Genomic DNA, 21,586 nt, shown 5'->3' with positions numbered 1-21,586 from the left:
GCGCCACCACTGCCCGGCTTTTTTAAGTAACACCTAAGCTAAGTAAGTATTTTATAATTTTAGTATATAATTTACTTTTTTAAAATTTATTTTCTCTGTTGAAAAGTAAGTTGGGTAGAAGCATGGTGGAGGCAGAAGTTCTCTGTCACGGTCACCAAGACCTAGCTTGTTTTTTGACTAGCCCTAAAGAGCAGGGGGGAGGGGAGATTAAAAATTACTTGGTATTTTTACTATAGAAAATTTGGGAAAATATGGGTCATCGATAGTGGTGTTGGGCATGCATATATATGTGCATATAGTATACATATATATATGTTTACTATACATTTTACTGAAAGTAGTATACCTGGTGAATGATATGAAAGCAGTGGAATTTATTACCTTTTTAAATCAACATAAAGCTAAATGCCAATCTTTCCTCCTCAGAAATGATGACCGGGAAATTTTACTGGAGTGTCAGAAAAGAATGCCGTCCCTGAAAACATTTACTTATTTAGCTGTCAAGCTGAATAAAAATCCAAATCAGGTAATTGCCCAGTTTTTATATTTTTATTAAATCACAGATGATTGCTTTTTGATTTGCTTTTTGATGTTTACTTAGATTTATTAATTAATCCACTTAGTTTTATGCTGGAGATTGAACCCAGAGCCACATGCATTGCTACCAATGATCTTGATTTTGATCACTATACCCGAGTGCTGAGATTAAAGATGTACAAAACCCATACCTGACAAGATCTACTTTTCTTTAAAAGTTCATATAAAACTCAAAGGTATATTCTATTTATGAAACAGTTTAGAAACATTAGTTATGTCCCTAGCCCCACATTTAATTGTTAGCCTACCAAAAGACAAAAGATGTTTACTGGCCCCATTCATGTATTTTATTTCATTTCAAGGAAGTTGATAGTGGTGTTTCTTTATTAATTAAATAAGATTTTATTTTGAGAATTAAATCAAAAGGAGTGTGTATGTATGGGTGGGTGGGTGTGGGTGTATAAAGAGACAGACTGACTGACTCTGACGAAACTTGATTAGTCCTTGAGTTTACTGCTAAGCCAAAGATAACCTTGAATTTTAGAACCTCCTGTCTCAAGATACCAGGGATTACAGGCATTCACAACCATGCCTTGTCTTTGTAGTACTGGGAATTAAACTCTAGCCTTGTACATGCTAGACTGTCAAATACCACTCTGTCAAACAAGATATATCCTCAGCCCCAAAGATGTTTTCTTTTTCTTTTTCTTTTTCTTTTTCCTTTTTTCTTTTTTTCTTTTCTTTTCTTTTCTTTTTTTCTTTCTTTTTTTTTTTTTTTTTTTTTGAGACAAGGTTTCTCTCTGTAGCTCCGGCTGTCCTGGAACTCACTCTGTAGACCAGGCTGGCCTGAAACTCAGAAATCTGCCCCTCTGCTTCCCAGATTCTGGGATTAAAGGCGTGCACTGCCACTGCCCGGTGATGTTTTATTTTTCTAAACATTTTATCTCTTATTATTTAGGATAATTCTGTTTGTGTATGTTTTATGATTGTATTCATCAGTCTTAAAAATGAATATATTTGTAATAGTTTTTTAATTTTTCAGGTTTCAGAGAGGTTCCAGCAGCTGAAAAAGCTCTTTGAGAAGTCAAAATGCAGGTAGTAGTGGGTCCATCACAGGAGACTAATGCTGTAAGTGCTAGGCCCTGCCCTTGTATGTGTCACAGCCTTTCACAGTAGTGGTGTGAAGATGATTGCAGTCCTAATGTCTCCTTGTCTGCAGGGCTGTTGTAGTGAGTACTAGTGAAGACCAGATGAGTAGGGCTGGCCCCTCAGCTTAGATAGAGCTTGTGGATAAGTTGTTAATTGCTGAAATTCATTATAATAATCAATGAATTATCAGTAGTGCTAGGGATCAGTTTCAGTGCCTTGTGCTTACTAGGCAGGTATTCTACCACTAAACTATACCCTGTCACAAAACTTTTTTATAGACAAAGAATACAACAACAGAGCAATGTTTTATAACCACTGGGTTTATTATGTAATCTGGTTTCCCCCTCCACACACACACACATACCCCAGGGTCTTACTATGTAGCACCATCTGATAAACCCTACTTGATAAAAACCAATTCTTACACATTTTCCTGAGCCCAACTATGCTGTGGCACACATTCTCTCTCTTCCTCTTCCTCCTCCCTCTTCTTCTCTTTCACAATAAGTAAATACATGTAAAGATTGTAAGAAATAGTCAGCTTTGAATATAGATCTTATATGAAGGGATCTAAATATTTTTGAGTTATTCTCCATTTCTAGCCCATTATTGAGTTACTAATCTACTAATCACCTACTATGTCTGATCTTAATAGACAATTTGAAGGACTAACGTACTCTAAAGAACTTTGAAACATTAGTATAAGTAATGCAATGGCATTGTTGTCTTTAAGAAATTAACTTCAGGGGATGAAGAGATGGCTTAGTGGTTAAGAACACTAACTGCTCTTCCAAAGGGCCCAGGTTCAAATTCTAGCACCCACATGGTAGTGCACAGCTGTCTGTAATTTCTGTTCTGGGGGAATCTGACACACTCACACAGACATATGTAGAGGCAGAACACAACTCCAATGTGAAATAAAAGAGGTTTTTTTTGCTTTGTTTTTTGTTTTTGTTTTTTGTTTTTTTGTTTTTCGTTTTTTTGAGACAGGGTTTCTCTGTTTAGCCCTGGCTGCCCTGGAACTCACTCTGTAGACCAGGCTGGCCTCAAACTCAGAAATCCACCTGCCTCTGCCTCCCAGGTGCTGGGATTAAAGGCGTGCACCACCACTGCCCGGCTAAAAGATTTTTTTTAAAAAAGGAATTAACTTCAGCTACGCTTGTACTGCTTATCTTTAACACCAGCACTCAGGATCTTTTGAATCCAGGCTACCCAGAGTTACATGATGAGATCCTCTCTGAAAGAAATTAAGTAAAAAAAGAAAAAAGAAAAAAAAGAACCACATCTTGTAGCACATGCTTGTAGTCCCAACACTCGGCGAAGTAAGAGGCAGGAAGGTTAGGTGGTAGATTTAGCTACATAACAAGTTTAAGGCCAACCTGTATGTGCTACATAAGACTTATCTCCAGAGAGTTAAAAAACAAACAAATAAAAGAAGACCTAGTTATTTTAGGTTAATGTTCTTTGAAAATATGATTCCCATTCTTTGTGAAGAGAATGTAAATTTGGGGAATGATTTACTTGAGGGGCCATACAGGTACATCTAATATCCCAACACTCAGAAGGCAGAGACAGTAGGATTGCTACAAATATGAGGCCAGCTTGGTTTATGTGGTGAATTCCAGGCCAGCCTAGGCCAGAACCCTGTCTCAAAAAGGAAAAAAAAATAGATATTTTTCGTCATTCCCCTGGCCAGCATAATAGTTATATTAATAATAATAGTTATATTAATAATAATTGTGGGTTTTGGGTTATTTCATTTTTAGCTATGTCTGATTCACACTCCCCTTTCAACCCCTACTTTTATAGCTTCATTTAATTCTTGGGGGCAAAAACCAGTATATTAGTAATTAACAGATTGATTGTATATAAACCAGTGTTATAAGTTTAGCTGATTTAGAAGGTAACACTATGAAACTGGATATGTATCAGAAAACACCCCAGGCATGGCGACACACACCTTTGCCCCCAGCAGCATTTTGGAGGTCAAATGTGTGAGTTTGAGGCCAGCCTGGTCTACAAAGCAAGTTCCAGGACAGCTAGGGCTGTTGCATAGAGAAACCCTGTCTCAAAAAAAAAAAAGATCCCAGTAATAATGTCAGTATTTTCTTCCATTCCAGATGAGTTGCTGGATCTGGATTTCATGGTGCCTCACTGATAATTCTTCTACACAGAAGCTTCAATTCCTCATGTTTTAAATGGGGAACTAGGTGGAGGTTTTGTCTCCATTTTGATGACTAGATGATCATCTACCTTTCTTTTCCTTTTTTTTTTTTTACTTTCCTGGTCATTGTGCTTGGCTTATTCAGATCAACAGTCTGATTCACTTACCTGTTATTGGTCAGAATATTTATCTTTAATCATTAAAAGTTGTTATCAAATGAAAGAATAAAAGCAACCTTGACATAATACTGAAACCTTAGTTTTGATATTGAATGAAATAACTTCTTTAGATTTTAAAAACAACTTTGTAGCATTTTAAATGTAATGACTGTTTAGTTTACCTTTTTATTCATTTTTGTTTTTATAATTGCCTCATTTTGGAAAATTGTGAAATAATTTAAATAGTATATTTGTATATATGTATAATTATTGTGATATAAAATATTGTAAGTGTGTCTGTATATGTATGCACATGGTTTTGCTAGCCAAGGTTTTTTTTTATCTATATAAAATATTTTGTATAAACTTTCCTTTCAGTTAGTCATGTATAATAAAAACAAGTAAAGTTCTGTTTTATTTTTATTAGTATACTTCTCTTATTGTGTTTAGATGATTTCTAAAGAGGTAATATTTAAGGGAGAGTGGGGAACTCTTTGAAGTATTTCAAGATGAGAATGACTAACTCAGTTACTGAGGTGGCTTCATTGATTGTGTTGCCATTGCCTGTTCTTTCACACCATGTGTTGATACAGTTAACCCTGTCTCTTCTGCAGATGTCCTCACAAATACTGAAAGACCCCTATGGGGAGACCCCCCCACTCAAATCTCCGGAGGACGTGTACCCAAGGAATCACAAGAGACCGTCTTGATGTAAAAACATGAGGCAATTTAATTTCGGGGTGCTCCGGGCCGACTCTATATCTATCTCATGAAGGAGATAGTGGAATCGACCACGAGGCTCGAAAGTTAGGGGTTTATATAGGGGAAAGGTCTGGGGGAACAAAGGAATCGGTATGGTTACACATGATTGGCTAGTTCAAATATTAACTATTACGTGCAGAACAGAGTGGAAAATTCTTAACGTTGGTGTTAATCTGAGTCAACAAAGTATCTGACCTTAAACCATATCTGAGAGGACCAGATGGTCCATTACTTAGTGTCCGCCCAGGCACGTCCTTGCAGGCCTGGGGCCTGGACATGTCCTCATTTGCCTAGACATGTTTTCTTCTATGTTTATACTTTTATGTCTTCTTGACCTGCCAGCTCTTATGATATCTAACAACTTGTTTGCTCATTCCCAGGCCCATGTGGGCCAGCTTGTGATGGATTCTTAGGCCCATAACTTTTCTTCTTAGAACAGATCTAAAGCTTTTTCTTTTCAATACAACTAAGTAAACACAAAAAAGTGATAATTTAGAGAACACTAGGGTAAGTATTGATTCAGCCTGGGCACTTCTTTCTAGTCTCATGAAAGTGTTGGGTTATAATCTAGTCCTTAGACTTCAAAGTAGTGCTTGTCCTCTTGCTCTTTCTCCTAGGATGTCCAAGGGGAATGTCTTAACTTAAAAGATTGCTTGGTAGATAGAAACTTGAAGAATGAACTGGTTTTGTAGAATGAGACCTTGACCCTTTTCTTCTCTGAGCATCTAATGTAAACTGGAGGCCTGGCTTTGGATCATCTTCCAGGGCATCTTGTCATCCCCTACCACCAGGTAAATGAATTCACAGAGTGAAATGATGAGAAAGAGATGTTACTGGTTCAAAAGAAAACAAACCAGACTAATGAAGGCTTTTGGAATTTAAATGAAGGTAATAAGCATGGAAAGAAAAGACTTTAAAGCAAGAATGACAAATAGGATACTCCTACATTTAAAATAAAATATTTTTTTGTTTTATTTTACATATATTATAATATTATAAATATATTTTTATTTTATTTTAAAGTCAGGGCTGGAGAAAGTTAAAACCTTGTCTTAAGAGTTACTACTTGTTGATCAAACACCATGGCCAGAGCAAACTAGAGGGGAAAGGGCTATTTCACCACTGCCAGATAACAGTTAATCATTAAAAGCAGTTGGGGCAGGAGCTAGTGCAGAGCTCATGAAGACTACTGGCTTCCTCATGTCTTGCTCAGCCTGGTTTGGGCTGGACTCATAATTGGCTGGGCCCACCAATATCAATCACTAATTTTAAAAAAATGCTGTAGAGGCTTATTAATAGCCCAGTTACAACAGAGGCAATTTCTCAGTTAAGATTCCTTCTTCTCGCCGGGCGGTGGTGGCACACGCCTTTAATCCCAGCACCTGGGAGTCAGAGGCAGGCGGATTTCTGAGTTCGAGGCCAGCCTAGTCTACAGAGTGAGTTCCAGGACAGCCAAGGCTACCCAGAGAAACCCTGTCTGGAAAAAAAAAAAAAAAAAAAAAAGATTCCTTCCTCTCAAACATTTTAGCGTGTTTCAAGTTGACATAAAACTAGCCAGGACACTGCTCTTGAAGAGGACCCAGTTATGGGTTCTAGCAAGTAGTTGGCTGCTTAGGAACCAAGCAGTGGTGTTGTATGCTTTTAATCCCAGTACCTGAGAGGCAGAGCCAGGCAGATCTGAAGACCAGCCTGGTCTACAGAGTTAGTTCCAGGACAGCCAAGGCTATACAGAGAAACCCTGTCTCAAAAAGAAAGAAAGAGAAAGGAAGAAATAGATTTATTGATAAATAATATACAAAAAAAGGTAAAATAGGAATAAACCTACATGGTACCAAATGAGAGAATACATGCAGATATATACTGATATTTTTAAGTACTAGAAACAGTAAGGAAACATCTTAAAAGTTTGTAAGGTACTAGAATAACTTCTTTTGAACCAAAATTTCCTTGATACAAAATAAAATATAGTTGCCTTTCTAAAGTGAAGTCATAGGTATACCGTTGTCATTAAGTAGACTAAGTTAAAAACTATATAACAAAGAGAAACATCAATGGGGCAAATGTATGAAGACACTCATGAATTCCCCAGTTTCATTGAGCATCAAAAACCACCAAACTTTTAGTCATTTTCTTGTACTTTATTCTGTATCCACATTCTCTGCATCTGATTGGATTCCTGGATTTTATTTCATTTTTGGTGTGACACAAATATCATTGGCTGCTGCTTTGGGGGTTGAACACTTTTCTGGGTGTCCATTGTTAGTGCCCTCACACTTGGAAGAAGTGTCCCTTCTCTGCACCTAGAGTAAATTTTTTTTTTTTTTTTTTTTTTGGATTTTTCGAGACAGGGTGTCTCTGTGTAGCCCTGGCTGTCCTGGAACTCACTCTGTAGACCAGGTTGGCCTCGAACTCAGAAATCCGCCTGCCCCTGCCCCACAAGTGTTGGGATTAAAGGCATGCACCACCACCACCACCTGGCCTAGAGTAAACTTTTATCTACTTAAGTACTTTGTGTAGGTTTCAGAGATTGAAATCCATTTGCCAGACTTCTGGGAAAGCATCTTTTACCTGTTGAGCCATCTAGACAGGTCTCCCTCCTAAAAAACAAAACAGCCAGGTATTAAAGCCACACTTTTAATTCCAGCCCTGGGAAGGCAGAGGCAGGTGAATCTCTGAGGTTAGAGGCCAACCTGGTCTACAGAGCAAGTTCCAGGACAGCCAGGGCTACAAAGAAACCCTGTCTCAAAAAACTGTTGTGTGTGTGTGTGTTGTATGCCACGTTCCATATGTGTGTACATGCCACAGAGGCCAGAAGAGGGCGTTTTAAGTCCTAGAGATGGAGTTACAGATGGTTATAAGCTGCACTATGTTGGTATATTTTCTTTGACATCATTATAGGTTTAACTTGTTCGTGACCTTCATATTAACAATTTTAATTTAGTGTACTCTACAGTTTTTTCCTGAATCATTATTACTATGAGGGGTGTGTGTGTGTGTGAAGGCCCACATGTGCCATGGTGCACAAGTAGAGATCACAAACCAACTCTGGGGTTGGTATATCAAACTCAGGGCGTCAGGCTTGCATCTCAAGAGCTTTTAGCCAACGAAGCCATCTCACCGGCCCCTACTCTCCTTTTTTTTTGGGGGGGGGGCGGGAGGACGTTGTTTTTATTTTTTCGAGACAGGGTTTCTCTGTATAGCCCTGGCTGTCCTGGAACCCACTCTGTAGACCAGGCTGGCCTCGAACTCAGGAATCCACCTGTCTCTGTCTCCCAAGTGCTGGGATTAAAAGCGTGCGCCATCACTGCCCCGCTCCTACTCTCCTTTTTAAGTAAGCAATTATTTCCAGTATTTGTAAGATTACATCAAGTGCCATTTTTCACAACGTCACTTTTCTATGGGCAACAGTCTTGGACAGCGTATCTGCTTATCGCTCACATATGACCTGTGATGATACAGAGTAAGTCACTGTGCGCTTAGGTCTCACGCTCCTGCAGCTCCTCCTTTGGGGATATCCGTTTCACTCACCGAATGAGGACCCCCCACACCAGTAAGGGGGCTAACCTCAAAAACTATTTCCGCTCCCCTTCCTATTAGCAGCGGCGCTGCTGTGACGCATTTCCGCTAGTGTGGGCGTGGCAGAAGTCGCGCCGCCGCAGGCTGATGACACGAACGTGAACTCCTTCACCACGTGTGTTCGCTTGCCGGCTCTAGGGGGTCTCCTGGCCGTCGTAGGTTTTCGGCGGTCACCCCGCGGCCCTGTGGCCGCGGCCGGAGACGATGGAGCACCTTTCTGTGGAGCTGATAGCCGGGCCGCTGCGGCTAATCGCCGCCAAGAACGAGAAGAGCAGCGGCGAGCTGAACAGGTTCCTAGCCAAGTCGGTGAGCATGGGCGAAGGGAGGCGGGCCCGGGTCGGTGAGCGCTGAGTCCCGGGAAAGGGCCTTTGTTTTTCGGGGTCAGCTTCCATTTCCTCGCCCCCGACCGGCGCTCAGGCCGTGGTGGAGAGCATGCCCTTCCGGAATAAAAGCAGTTGGCTTTTCTGCGAGGCTGCTGCTCTCCGCCTCCCCACGCCCCTGACACGTGCTTTGCCTAAGCCAACACTTACTTTTCCCCACCCCTGGTTTGCTTACAAGTATGTTTTTCTTTACTTTGTCCCATTGACGAACATCGGTAGTGATTTCTTCTGGGCATCTCAGTACACCACTGAGGAGACGCTAAAGTCTCCAGGGGAGTTCGCATCTTCTTCGGAGACGATTCATAACAAACAACTGAAGGTTATAACACGACAGTTAACATTAGGAATTGGGAGGTGAAAGAATTTTTTATTTTACTTATTTACTTATTTTTTACCAAATAGGTCTTGTGTTTTCTAGAGCTTTGCCTTATTGACTTTTGCTTGAGTTGAGCGTCCTTACTAGAAAACTTTTTACTTTGCGTTTTAATTTCCTTTTAAATTTCCCTACCTACTCTGTCTATAAGCTTGAGTCTACTAACTCGTCAACCGAAGCTTTTATTTATTTTTGGAGACTGGGTCCCAACTTTGTAGCCTAGATTAACCTCCGTAATTTTCTTCAGTTTATAATCTGTAAAATGGGAGTGACAGTCTCCAATCTATGGATTATTATAAGGAAAAAAATGCACGGAGGAGTATAAGTGCTGTGGATAAAGTGTTTGTTGTGGTAACTTATATACATACCGTTGCTCTGATGACTAGAAAGTGTAGGTGAGGAGAATGCCAAGAGTGCCTAGCACTGAATGGTCAGCAAACAACTGCAGTAATTATCATTTTAGTATTTTTTGTGGGATTGGGCTCTAACCCAGGGCTTCACTATGCTAGGCAAACTCTCTGTCATTGAATACTTCAGTCCCTAAGGTATTACTATCCTTCATATTTGCATTAATGGTAATGTTTAGACAGGGGTCTTGCTGTGTTTTCCAGAGTACACTTGAAATACCCACTAGGCCTCAGACTCCAGAGTACCCATTACAAACTTGTCCCACAACGCTTGGTTCCTCTTCCTCCTCCTCCTCCTCCTTCTCTTCCTCCTCTTTTCCCTCCTCCTCCCCTTCTTCTTTTTTAATTGTTTGTCATTTAATTTTATTTGACACCACAGTGGAATCTAGACATTGCACATGGTAGGCAGTTTACCACATGATCACAGGTTGACAGGCCTCAGTCCCCTGCTCCTGGCAAGTGTCCCTTCTTTTTTGTTTTTTTGGTTTTTCGAGACAGGGTTTCTCTGTGTTGCCCTGGCTGTCCTGGAGCTCACTCTGTAGACCAGGCTGGCCTCGAACTCAGAAATCCGCCTGCCTCTGCCTCCCAAGTGCTGGGACTAAAGGCGTGCGCCACCACGGCCCGGCTAAGTGTCCCTTCTTTATCTTTGCATTATTTTCACTAATAGTGCTTGCTTTCCTCTCTCTCACTGTGATCAGTGCAGCAAAAGCTAACTTGGAGTTTATGGAAGAGAAGAACAACATACACAGAGATACACAGACTCTCTGGGTTCTTTTAAGGTGGAAAAGAACAAGTTTATTCTAGTTTGGTGTATTTGCAGAGCACAGCAGGCAACTGAGAGAGCATCAGGCTTTTGCTAGAGCTTTAGAAATCATAAAGGCTCAGAGCTACTTAATGAATGTACTTCGCCAGAAAGCCACACCTGAAGGCACTTTCCTTCTGGCTGTCACTCTCTTGTTTGTGATGGTAGGGGCACATGAATGGTAAGGGAAGAATTGAGTCACTTGCTGCCCTTGAATTAATGTTTGCCCTAAAACCCTTACAGGCCTTGTGAACAGCTACACTCTTTCAGTTAACTTCTGTTTGTTCTGGAGGACTGTGTTTGCAGTTGTTTTTAGTGGAACCCTAGGAGGATTTGTCTCCTTTGTCACTGCCCACTTTGTTTCAGACTAACAGCTGTTGAAAGCACCTACCTAAAGGAGGACTGTACCTCCGGTGTCCAGTCCAGTGTCAGCCAGGCAAGGGGCACTCAGCCTGAGCAGATCAATCTGCTTACGATTGGGATAGTCAAACAGTTTCTTTGTAGAACAGTTTTGAAAAACTTTTTAGTGCTTCAAGCATGGGATGACACTTTAAGGCTCTTTCTAATTCAGCTTCATTGTAATAGTAACAGTTCCCTAGTATATGTGTGGAAAGGGAAGTTGGAAATTTTTCTTTGTTGTAATTTTGAGGTAAGGTAACCCTTACTGACCTGGAATCAACTATGTAGACCAGGCTGGCTTTGAACTCACAGAGATCTGCTCTGTCTGCCTTAGTCTCGAGTGTCTCTTGAATACATCATCATGCTCAGCTTTTTTAAAAAGCAAGTACACTATAGACGCACCAGAAGAAGTTATTGGATCCCATTACAGATGGTAAGCCACCATGTGGTTGCTGGGAAAGAACTCAGGACCTCCAGAAGAGCAGTGGGTGCTCTTAATTGCTGAGCCATCTCTCCAGCCCCCTCCCCCCCTTTTAAATGCTTGGGATTTATGAGCTATGTTAGGGGTTCTCTTTGTGCTCAAAATACATCTTTAATAAATGAAATTATAAAGTAACTGAATAGAGATAAAAATCACAAAGGAAACGTACACATTAAACTCAGTTTTGAGAAGAGGCAAATTCAATCAGTGTACTAGTTTTATCTCAGTTTAGTAAATAGGCAAACCTACGAGTTATGAAAAAAGTTTCTCTTTTTCCTGGGCTGCTTTGGGGAATTCTGATAAATTTTAGTAATTGTGGTAGTTGAATGAAAAAAAAAACTGAAGTAAAAGGAGGAGGAGATAGATGACTCCTAAAGTATTAACACAGCTATAAGGAGAAAGCAGGCAGTGGGAAGAGTCCAGGCTGAACTTGGCTGGAAGGGGAGGAGGAGAGAGAGCAACAGAGAAGATGCTGGTTAAGAGAGGCACCCTGAGTTAGGTGGTTAGGTGGCCAGAGACTGGGAACCAGGCTGGGGGAAGGGAAGCCCAGCTTAGAGGAGGGAGAGGTTTTTAGGGTAGGGGATGGACTGAGGGCTGCTGGGGGGAGCCACAGCTTGCTCACTTGTGTACTGAATGAGACTTATCTTAGGTTGAGACCTAGCACTAGTCATTATAGCAAAGGAACTGAATTGGTTGCTCTTTTTTGGTGTGTTTTTCTTTTTTTAAGACAGAGTTTGTGTGTGTAGCTCTGGCTGTCATTGAATTCAGAGATTCAACTGCCTCTGCCTCTGGTGCTGGGATTATGGTGCCACCACATTGAGCTGGTTGCTAAGTTTGATTAGGAGCATCTGAACCACTCTAAAAATATCTTTTCTGTTTAGTTATTTAATTTTACATTTAACATGTGCAGACAACTTGTAGGATGTTCTCTCCATTTACCACATGGATACTGGCAATCGCCTTCACCCGCTGAGCCATCTCACTGGCCCAGAATTTGGTAGTTTAATCAGTCTTGAGCTTCCCTCAGACTAGTATGCATGTATACCACCTAAATAAACCCACTCAAGCTTTGTGAAAGAAAAGCAAAACGTAGATACCCATGAGGCTTCTCCAGCAGCTCTCATTTTGCAAAGAGGCAGAATTTCCCAAGAATGCAGTTACCTGGGTGGTCTGGTAGGCTTGGATTTGGGGCAAATCCTTGAACATTCCCTGCTTCTTTGTTGTTCTGGCAGCCAGGACATGGGATCAGAGATGCTCTGGCTTGCAAGCTGGAGCTACAAAAAGAGAAAGTTGGTTATATAATGAATTGTCCTGTGTAACTGCTGCCCTGCATGCTCACCCTATTTATATTTGTTGGTGAGTGAACCCCTCAGGGCTTCATGGATGCAAAATAAGGAACCAAGCTAGTCCCCAGCCCTAAGTGTTGTTGTTTTGAGACTTACTATACTGTCCTGCCTTAGCCTTGTGAGCAGAAGGAACCGTAGACATGCACTGTTAACTAGCTTTCTCCAGCTGTTGGGAATTACGGGCATGTGCCACTATGCTTGCCCTCATTAGTTAACTTTTATTAAGTAGTTTTATTTATGGCAGGGAATTGAGGAAGCTTAGGACAGCACCAGTTTAGTAGTTCAATGTGTCTGCCAAGGCTGGGGATATAGCACTGTAGTATAGGGCTTTGACTCATAGCACTGCAAAACAACAGCTTGTATCTACCAAAAATAATAGGAAAATCCTGGCCCCTAATATTTGATGTCCTTTGGAAATAGGGCCTTTGAGACCATAATAAAATTATCCTAGTTTCTTTTTGTTGTTGCTGCTGTGATAAAATACCCTGACAAAAATAATGCAGTGGAGGAAGACTTCCTTCGCTTCACAGTGCGTTGTGGCTGGGAACTAACTCACTTCAGGAGAGTGAAGCTGCCAGGTTTTGAAAGGATGAATGCTGCTTCTTAGTTACACAGTTCACGTCTGCTCAGAGAGTGATCTACCAGACTAACCGACTCTTCCCGTATCAGTTAATATAACCAAGATAATCCCTCACTGGAACTCTGAGAGGCTAACCTTGCAGAGACAGTGTGCTCACAAGATGAGTCTGGATTGGGTCAGTTTGACCATACTAACCATCCTTCACAGAAGTAAAAAATGAGATCATTAGAGTCTTAATTCAGTGTGATTTTGTGAAAGGATGGAGAAATGGCATTGGTGATTCTGACAGAGGCTGAGATTAGAGTGGTGTAGCTGAAAGCCTGGGGACATGCAGGATTGATAGCCATGGCCAGAAGCTATGGAAAGTTAGGAAGGCTGATGATGCTCTTGTAAACTTTTTTGGGAAAATGTGTCCCTGTTACCACCTTGACTTCAGATTCCAGAAATAAATGACACAGTACTGTTTGTGATTTTAAACCATCAGTTTATAATAGTGTCTTGGTAGTGCTAGAAAACTAATTTATTTTTCATAAAGATTTGTTTTTAAGAGCTTTTTTTAAAGTCCCTCCAAGATCACCAGCACATGCTCTTACACACATTGGCTTACAATGGAATATATCTGATATTCCTTTTGTAAACTGAAAATAGTCAAAATAAAATGATATATTTAATTTCCCAGATATCCAAATTTATCCAAAACACACTCAAAAGTATTTATTAACTAATAGATGGATGAAATCATCCAGCATAAATCCTATTTTAGAATAGTGTTGAAAGAAAAAACAGTATTTTAATGGATATGCTTTTACAGCATTATAAATACTAAACTTGTTAATCAAACCATTGCAACTTTTATATCCTTTTAAATACCCTATGTATCTAGGCTGAAAAGAAATACGTGATTTGTTTATGGTACTGGGAATTAAGACCATCCTCATGCATGATAGGCCAAGTGTCTACCACTGAGAGTGCCTCTAAATGTATAGCTTTTTAGTGCTGTAAGATATGTACATATGTATGTATGTATGTATGTGTCCTTTTGATTAGCCCCATTGTCATACATAACTAGGAAAGGATTAGATAAAATTGGTGAGATTATTCTAAATATGATATTTAGTGGAGCTTTGAACTTCACTCCCTGACAACAGAAGCTGGGCTTGCTGTATGTACACATGGTACATTACTTAGTGGTGCAGGGCTGGATGGGGTGGTAGAAAAGGTAGGATTGCTTTGAGCTTATGGTCAGCTTGGGATACATAGCAAGACCCTATCTCAAACCAAACAAAACCTAACAAACAACAATCCCTGGATTGGAATCCCTATTTTAATTCAGAATCTTGTTATGTAGCTGTGTAGCCCAGGGTGACCTCAAACTGTAGATCTTCTGTCTCAGACTCCTGAGTGCCAAGTTCACAGATGTGTGACATCATACCCTGCTTCCTCTGGCATAATTCACTGTAGCTGTCTTCAGATGCATCAGAAGAGGGTGTCTGATCTCATTACAGGTGGTTGTGAGCCACCATGTGATTGCTGGGATCTGAACTCAGGACCTTCGGAAGAGCAGTCAGTGCTCTTACCTGCTGAGCCATCTCGCCATTCCCATATGTATTTCTTAAAGATGTGTTCTTTCATGCGTGGAAGTAACCTTCTGTACCTTATGTTTTCATTTACGAGGAGCATAGGAGACGACAACACTGGGGTTTTACAATTTCTGGACTGTATTGAGACCCTGCAGCATTTACTGTTGAGCTGAAGTTGCATATCATTTAAAATAGAATCCCAAGTATTGGTTTTCTTGTGTATTATCTCAGTAGACTGGAACTTTCAGTAACAAACTCTGACCTTTTGTTGTAACAAAACCGTACTTTATTGTATTATGAAGTCACTTAAGAAACCTAGGAATTAGTGTTTTGATTCTAAGCTAGTATTCTGATTTCTCTGATACTAAAGAATGTGGTTTACATAGACATTTGTCTTGCTTCTCACTCAGGTGTGGACACCTCAAGATCGCCAGTGCATCCTGAATGCCTTGGCACACTTGCTCCTCGATAAAGACTATACCCTTTTGCTTGGCCGCCAGTTGCGCCCTATCCTTTTGGATTTGCTGGAAAGAAATGCTAGAGCCATTAAAACTGGAGGCCAAGTCAACCACGATCTGCATGAACGGCTCAGTGTGTCAATGAGCAAGCTCATTGGTAGTCATCCTGATGTTCTTCCGTGAGTAGACGTTTAACTCATATTTCTCTCTCCTCAAGTCTAGTGGGGTGGCTCTTGCTGTAACCAAAGCACTTGGGAGGTTGAGGTGAGAGGTTTTTGAGCTTGTGGCCAGCCTACATTATACAGCAATACTCTTGTATTTTTTTAAATGTAAGAGTCATGCCAGAACAAAGCATCAGACCTGTTTATATAGATGGTCATGATCCACCATGTGGTTGCTGGGAATTGAACTCAGAACCCGTGGAAGAGCAGCCAGTATTCTTAAATGCTGAACTATCTTTCCAGACTCAACTTTTGTTTTGTTTTGTTTTGTTTTAAATTTTGTGGTTGTTGTTGTTTTACATTCATTTATTCGTAGAGGGTGGCACAGAGGTCAGAGAACAGATTGGGTCAGTTCTCTCATTCCATCATGTGCTTCCTGGGAGTTGAATTCCTGAGCTCATGCTTGGTGGCAAGTACTTTACCCCTGAGCCATCTCTTCACCAGCTTTTACTAGTTATCTAGTCTGATCTCAAGGTGTGGTCCTCTCCTAGTCTACCAAGTGCTGGGACTACAGGTATGTACCAGTATTCCTGACTTAGCTGTCATGAAATGTTTGAGGAAACAGCCATGATGTCCCTCGCAGTCATCTCAGAATCTGGGAAGGTGTGCGGATGAAGTAGATTTGAGGTCAGATGCTATTGGAGAAGCAGAAGGAAGCAGCCTTAGAGTTGAATTGTGGCAAACTGGAAGTCCGACCTCTAGAGAATGTGTTAGGAATATGTTAGAGACTCATTAAGCTAATGAATTAATTTTCTGTTTTTCCACCAGCATCAAATTTTATGTTCTTTTCTTGTCTTTTGGTTTTGGCCTCAAACTCAGAGATCTACCAGCCTCCACTGTCCAGTGCTAATATTAAAGGTTAAAGGCAGGCTGGAGAGATGGCTCAGTGGTTAAGATCACTAACTGCTCTTCTAGAGGTCCTGAGTTCAAATCCCAGCAACCACATGGTGGCTCACAACCATCTGTAATGAGATTGAATGCCCTCTTCTGGTGTGTCTGAGGACAGCTACAGTGTACTTCATAAATGAATAAATCTTTAAAAAAAATAAAATAAAATGGCAAGAAATAAATAAAGGCTAAAGGCATGTGCCATCCAACTCCTGGCAGCTACCCTGGTACGTCCTCTTCCCTGCTTCATGTCTTCCTCTTTTGTCTTTGTATTTTATTTGTTTGTTTTTGTAACCTATTGAATTTAGTTATTGCAACCTGTTAGAATGCTGAATCTTTTGGCTTGATGCTGTGCAGGTGAATTCATGATAGTAATGGCCGTGTCACAGCATCCCTCTCCATCCTTGGTTCAAAGAAAAGCATGCTTATCTGACACTAAGTGAAGACTCCTGGCCTGGCTCTTTCCTGTATTGTGCTATGGTTATAGATATATTTCAGCAATTTCTATAACAGTCCATTATTAGAGAGCACCCGATCCTTCAAGATTCCAGAGTGGGCACAAAAAGCATATTTAACAATATATAATAGGACTCTAAATAATTATAAATTCATGCTTGTGGATATGAATAGCCTGGATCTCCATGGCCAGAGGAGGTATGTCTTTCAGAACTAAGATTTCTCTAAATTGTAGTGGTGCTACAGGCAAGACAGAAAATGAGGACACACCCATGCCCCAGCTGTAAATGAACTCACTTGATCTTAACCAATCTCTGTCTCAGGTTTTTGGTGAGCAACAAATCTCAAATCCCTGGTAACCTTTTCTCACATGTATTTATTTTGTGAACATATTGGCAATTGTGTACATTGGATTATTAATGGATGTGCAATTAAAAAAATGACTGGGTAGTTCATATATAGTTAAGAGCAATTCATGTTATATGCAACTATCAACACAGTCACTTTAGCGTTTTGTATATTTTTTTCTTGTGCATTTTGATGCTGGCAATTTAACTTGAGGCCCTGTGCATGCTAGGTAATTATTCTGACACTTTAGTCTTCTAGTCCTTTAAATATATTTATAAAATTGCTGACTTTGAACTTAATGATATTTTTGCCTTGACCTCTAAAGTGCTGGGAGTATAAGACACCTGATACTAATTCTTTGAGTCCTTGCTCTCCTTCCCCCACACGAATCTGAAAGTTTGCAATTTTGTTGCTGTCTTTGGAAAACCACCTTTTAGTTACATTGGTTTTTATTATTGAACTCAGTTTTTTTTTTTTTTCCTGTTACTTTGGTGTTTACTTTCTTCTAATTTGAGATTTCATAGAAGATATAAATTTCCCAGTTAGTACTACTTTGGTTGCATCCAGTAAGTTTTGTAAGATTGCAGTTTTAGTTTCCTGTATGGCCAGGGATTTTTAAATGTGCGTGCACACGTGTGAGTGGGTGTAGGTGGTGGTGGTGGCGGAGGAGGAAGAGGAGGAGGAGGAGGAGGAGAGATGCGTCTGTACCAGTATTTCTCACAGACTCAGATTTTCCATAGAAGAATGTATCTGCAGAAACCATTTCAGCAGAGTGGAGGCCCAGCATGTTTCCCATAACCTCTCACCTTGGAGATGAACTTGATTCTGTCCTCCTCAGTACTGGATTTCCTGTCAGAGGACTTCTTGTTTTCCTTATGTTTCCTTATGTTGAACTTCATGTTTTATTATTATTATTAACAACTATTATTTGTGTGTGTTTGTGTCTGTATGTGTGTTCTCATAAAGATCTCCTCTGTGTGCTTTAATTTGTAGCATGAACACCTGGTTTTGCCTCTCCCAGATTCAGTTGAACATTTTTCTTTTGTTCCTCTTCTGTTTTTTTGTATGTGGTTCTCCCTTATTCAGCAGCATGTCAGGAAGAATTATAACATGGGCTTTGTATCTCTAGTATGTTCCTCATAGTGAAAACTCAGTAAGTGTTCAGTAATTACCACTCAAGATGTGCATTGCTTTTGTGGGTAAAGCCTTTGGTGATTTGCAGATTCTCAACTGGTATCTCATGCCAGGGCCTGGGTCCTCAACCTGAAATGATTTCCATCTTTAGGATTGTATGGCTTCAGCATTGTTCTCCCCACATTCCGAGGTACCAAAAGTTCTGTAAGTTGTGCAGTCCTGTCCCAGAGGATGATTTGGCACTTGGCTGCTTTTCCAGTCAATGAAGATGTTCATTTCCAGTCTTGTCCCTGAGTACAAATGGCCACTTGACTGCTTGTACTAATGAATGTTGATATTGTCTTCCCTCCTGAAGGTTCGCCCTGTACTATTTCAAGGACACCTATCCAGTGTTTCAGAGACTCTTCCTTGAGAGTTCTGATGCAAACCCAGTGCGCTACGGACGTAAACGGATGAAGCTCCGGGACCTAATGGAAGCTGCCCATATATTTCTACAGCACAGGCAGACTGTTTTTCGGGAGCTCTGGGACTGGAGTGTGTGTGTCCCTCTCCTCAGGAGCCATGATGCTTTGGTGCGCTGGTACGTGGATTAGCCTGTGCTAACTTGGGGGTAAGAGTGGGAAAAGACAAAGAAAAACCCTTTAGATATAGGTGTTGGTTTATGGTGTTGTCTGTATGTTTGCTGGATCCTGGGAATAGCAGTTAGGGATGGTTGTGAGCTTTCATGTGGCTGTTTGGGATTGCACTGCAGTCCTATGGAAGAGCAGTCGGGGCTCCAACTGCTGATTCATTTCTCCAGCCCTAGATCTTTAAGTTCTGTTTTGTTCTTACCTCCTTTCTTTAATCATCCAGTTTTGCATCAGAAAAAGATTATATACTTGGAGTGTCACCCTTTTTCCTGCTCCACCAAAGGAATTTATTGTGTTTGCTTTGTAACATACTTGTAAGTGTGTGTTGTGATGGTTACGATTTTATTTTCTAGTGTTTAGCTGATAAGTCGATTAATAAAATCAGCTGGAGGTCAGGAGAATTGATACGCTTTTTTCCTTCAGGCATACAGCTAACTGTCTTGCTTTGTTGACCTGTATGAATGAAGAACACAAGTTATCCTTCCTGAGGAAGATTTTCAGTAGTGATGAATTGGTGCATTTCAGGTTGAGGTGAGTAGGGGCCTACTTGGAGGTCTTGCTGTGTATTTTCTGCGGCAATTCATGGACCTTTTTTTTCCCCCTCTTAGGTTGTTAGAAGAGGCTCAGCTACAGGATTTGGAGAAGGCCTTAGTTTTAGCCAACCCAGAAGTCTCCCTCTGGCATAAGGGAAAGGAACCTCAGTACATTCAGGGACACCTAGTTTCAGCTGACCTCTCTTCCAATGTGGCAGCTGTCTGTGGTGTGGTGCTACCTAAGCAATCCTCCAGTCCTGGAGAGCAGGTATTGTGGCCTCACCAGGGGCTGTGTTCCATAAAACGTGAATATGCAATTTCTTCGGTCAGGGTGCTCCACATAGGTGATCCACATTCAGTTTGATAAAGTGATGTTCCATTTAGAAGTGTCTAGTGGGAAATAAATATAAATTCATCCCTGAGTTTGTCCTGAGTATTCTCTTCATCTCTTTTAAATCTGAAAGTAGAAATGTAATGTCACCGTGTGATGCCTTGAACTTTAGCAAAATTTGAAGCTGTGCATAGTTACAGAGGCAGGCCTGTGGTCTCAGGAATAATACAGAACAAAACAATAAACCAAGGCTGATGGTGAAAGAGACTTAAGGACTGAGGCTATAACTTGGTACAAAAGCACATACACTTGACAAAGCAAAAGACTGCAGTTCTTCATGTACCTGAAAACATCAGATGCATTGAAACATAGTGTATTCTCTCTGTGCTCAGGTTTTCCCAGCTAGCTCACAGTCCGTGCTCTCTTTTAGTATGTGTGTGTTTCTACATCTGTGCAAGACGTGCATGGTTAATGTACTAAATATATAACTAGACTGCTAGTTTCTGCATTGTTGATCTTTTAAAATTTTTACAAAGTTTCTTTTTAATTTTTATGTGTAGCTGTGTGTGTACCTAAGTGTATGTTTGTGCATCACGTGAGTGCAGAATCCCTTAGAGTTTGTGTTGGATATCCTGAAACTGTAGTTAACATTATATATTATATACTATATATATTATATATAATGCCCCTGCACTGCTAATGTTAAGTATAAAATGTTAGCATATGGAAAGGAATGAAAAAAAAAAAAGCTACTGGTGGTTGATGAGACTCTTACATTTATTTAGAAATTGTCCTTGGACTGGAGAGAGAACTCTAGTATTACGAGCAGTTAGTGGGTCAAATATGGTGACCTTTAGTCATAGCACTCAGGAAGCAGGGCAGCCCAGGCTACAGAGTGAGACCTTGTCTCAAACGAACAAAAGAGCATTTACTGCTCTTCAAGAGGAACTGCAGTTGGTTTTCCAGCATCTACAGCAGACAGCTCACAAGCTTGTATGTGATGGCAGTTCCAGAGGATCTAGTGCCCTCTTCTGGACTCCAAGGCAGCAAGTACACAAATACACATGTGCTGTATAGACATAAATATATAAAATGCCCATATGCATAAAATAAAATGATATAAGTTTTTAAAAGGTAAAAAGGGTACCTCACACTTTTGCTCTACACAAAAGCAATTTTTTTTTTTTTTTTTTTTTTCTTGGTTTTTTGAGACAGGGTTTCTCTGTATAGCCCTGGCTGTCCTGGAACTCACTCTGTAGACCAGGCTGGCCTCGAACTCAGAAATCCACCTGCCTCTGCCTCCCAAGTGCTGGGATTAAAGGCGTGCGCCACCACCGCCCGGTACACAAAAGCAATTTTTAAAACATGAAGAGCATATCCTTCTGGGTTTGGCTTACACTTGTTATAATGTAAGGTCATTAGAATTGTTGAAGAAATTAACTGAGTCATTTGGGGGAAGGGCTCTTTTAATTGTCTTTCCATTTCTTCTTAGGCAAGTGTCAGGAGTTCTTCACGGGAACAGGAGCTGGCTCTTAAGTCCTTTGTGTTGGTTGAGTCTGTGTGTAAAAATCTTCAGATGCTAGCTGTTGCAGTAGCTTCTCAGAATGCTGTGTTGTTAGAAGGACCAATAGGAAGTGGCAAAACTTCTTTAGTTGAACATTTAGCTGCAGTGACTGGTAGAACGAAACCTCCTCAGCTTCTCAAAGTCCAGCTTGGAGATCAGACAGACAGCAAGGTAATTAAGAATGGGCAAGTATTACTGGGTTGGTTGGTTTGCAGATATCAGCATTTTAATGTTTTTGCCAAGGGAACATAGAAATAATTACTGCCCTTGCTTCTGACTTTTGGAGCAACCTTTGTATACCCCATATGCCTCCTTTCCTTGTTGAAATTT

At 40.6% G+C, this 21,586-nt stretch overlaps 2 protein-coding genes and 1 pseudogene across 5 annotated transcripts in view; 2 read left to right on the top strand and 1 right to left on the bottom strand.

Moving 5' to 3' along the window:
• Casp8ap2 (caspase 8 associated protein 2) overlaps positions 1 to 4,425 on the top strand; it is a 38,614-nt gene extending 34,189 nt beyond the window's left edge. For 2 of the 4 annotated variants that reach the window (XM_031366449.1, XM_031366450.1), the window contains exons 9-11: positions 427 to 526; positions 1,580 to 1,665; positions 3,807 to 4,425. In XM_031366449.1, coding sequence (XP_031222309.1) covers positions 427 to 526; positions 1,580 to 1,636 — 157 coding nt within the window. In that variant the 3' untranslated portion in view covers positions 1,637 to 1,665; positions 3,807 to 4,425. Of the gene's footprint in view, positions 1 to 426; positions 527 to 1,579; positions 2,318 to 3,806 lie in introns of those variants that run through there. The other 2 variants (XM_031366452.1, XM_031366451.1) reach the window with 2 other exon arrangements.
• A 2,350-nt stretch (positions 4,426 to 6,775) lies between these two features.
• LOC116087996 lies at positions 6,776 to 8,529 on the bottom strand (annotated as a pseudogene).
• Positions 8,406 to 21,586, top strand: part of Mdn1 (midasin AAA ATPase 1) — a 128,743-nt gene continuing 115,562 nt past the window's right edge. Inside the window, exons 1-6 of the mRNA XM_031366448.1 lie at positions 8,406 to 8,652; positions 15,105 to 15,331; positions 18,555 to 18,779; positions 19,252 to 19,359; positions 19,437 to 19,629; positions 21,185 to 21,427. Of these exons, the coding sequence (XP_031222308.1) occupies positions 8,551 to 8,652; positions 15,105 to 15,331; positions 18,555 to 18,779; positions 19,252 to 19,359; positions 19,437 to 19,629; positions 21,185 to 21,427 (1,098 nt within the window). The 5' untranslated portion in view covers positions 8,406 to 8,550. The remainder of the gene's footprint in view (positions 8,653 to 15,104; positions 15,332 to 18,554; positions 18,780 to 19,251; positions 19,360 to 19,436; positions 19,630 to 21,184; positions 21,428 to 21,586) is intronic.

Source organism: Mastomys coucha, unplaced genomic scaffold (assembly GCF_008632895.1).
Source record: "Mastomys coucha isolate ucsf_1 unplaced genomic scaffold, UCSF_Mcou_1 pScaffold14, whole genome shotgun sequence".
NCBI lineage: Eukaryota > Metazoa > Chordata > Mammalia > Rodentia > Muridae > Mastomys > Mastomys coucha.
This window is presented reverse-complemented; position numbering and strand designations above follow the sequence as displayed.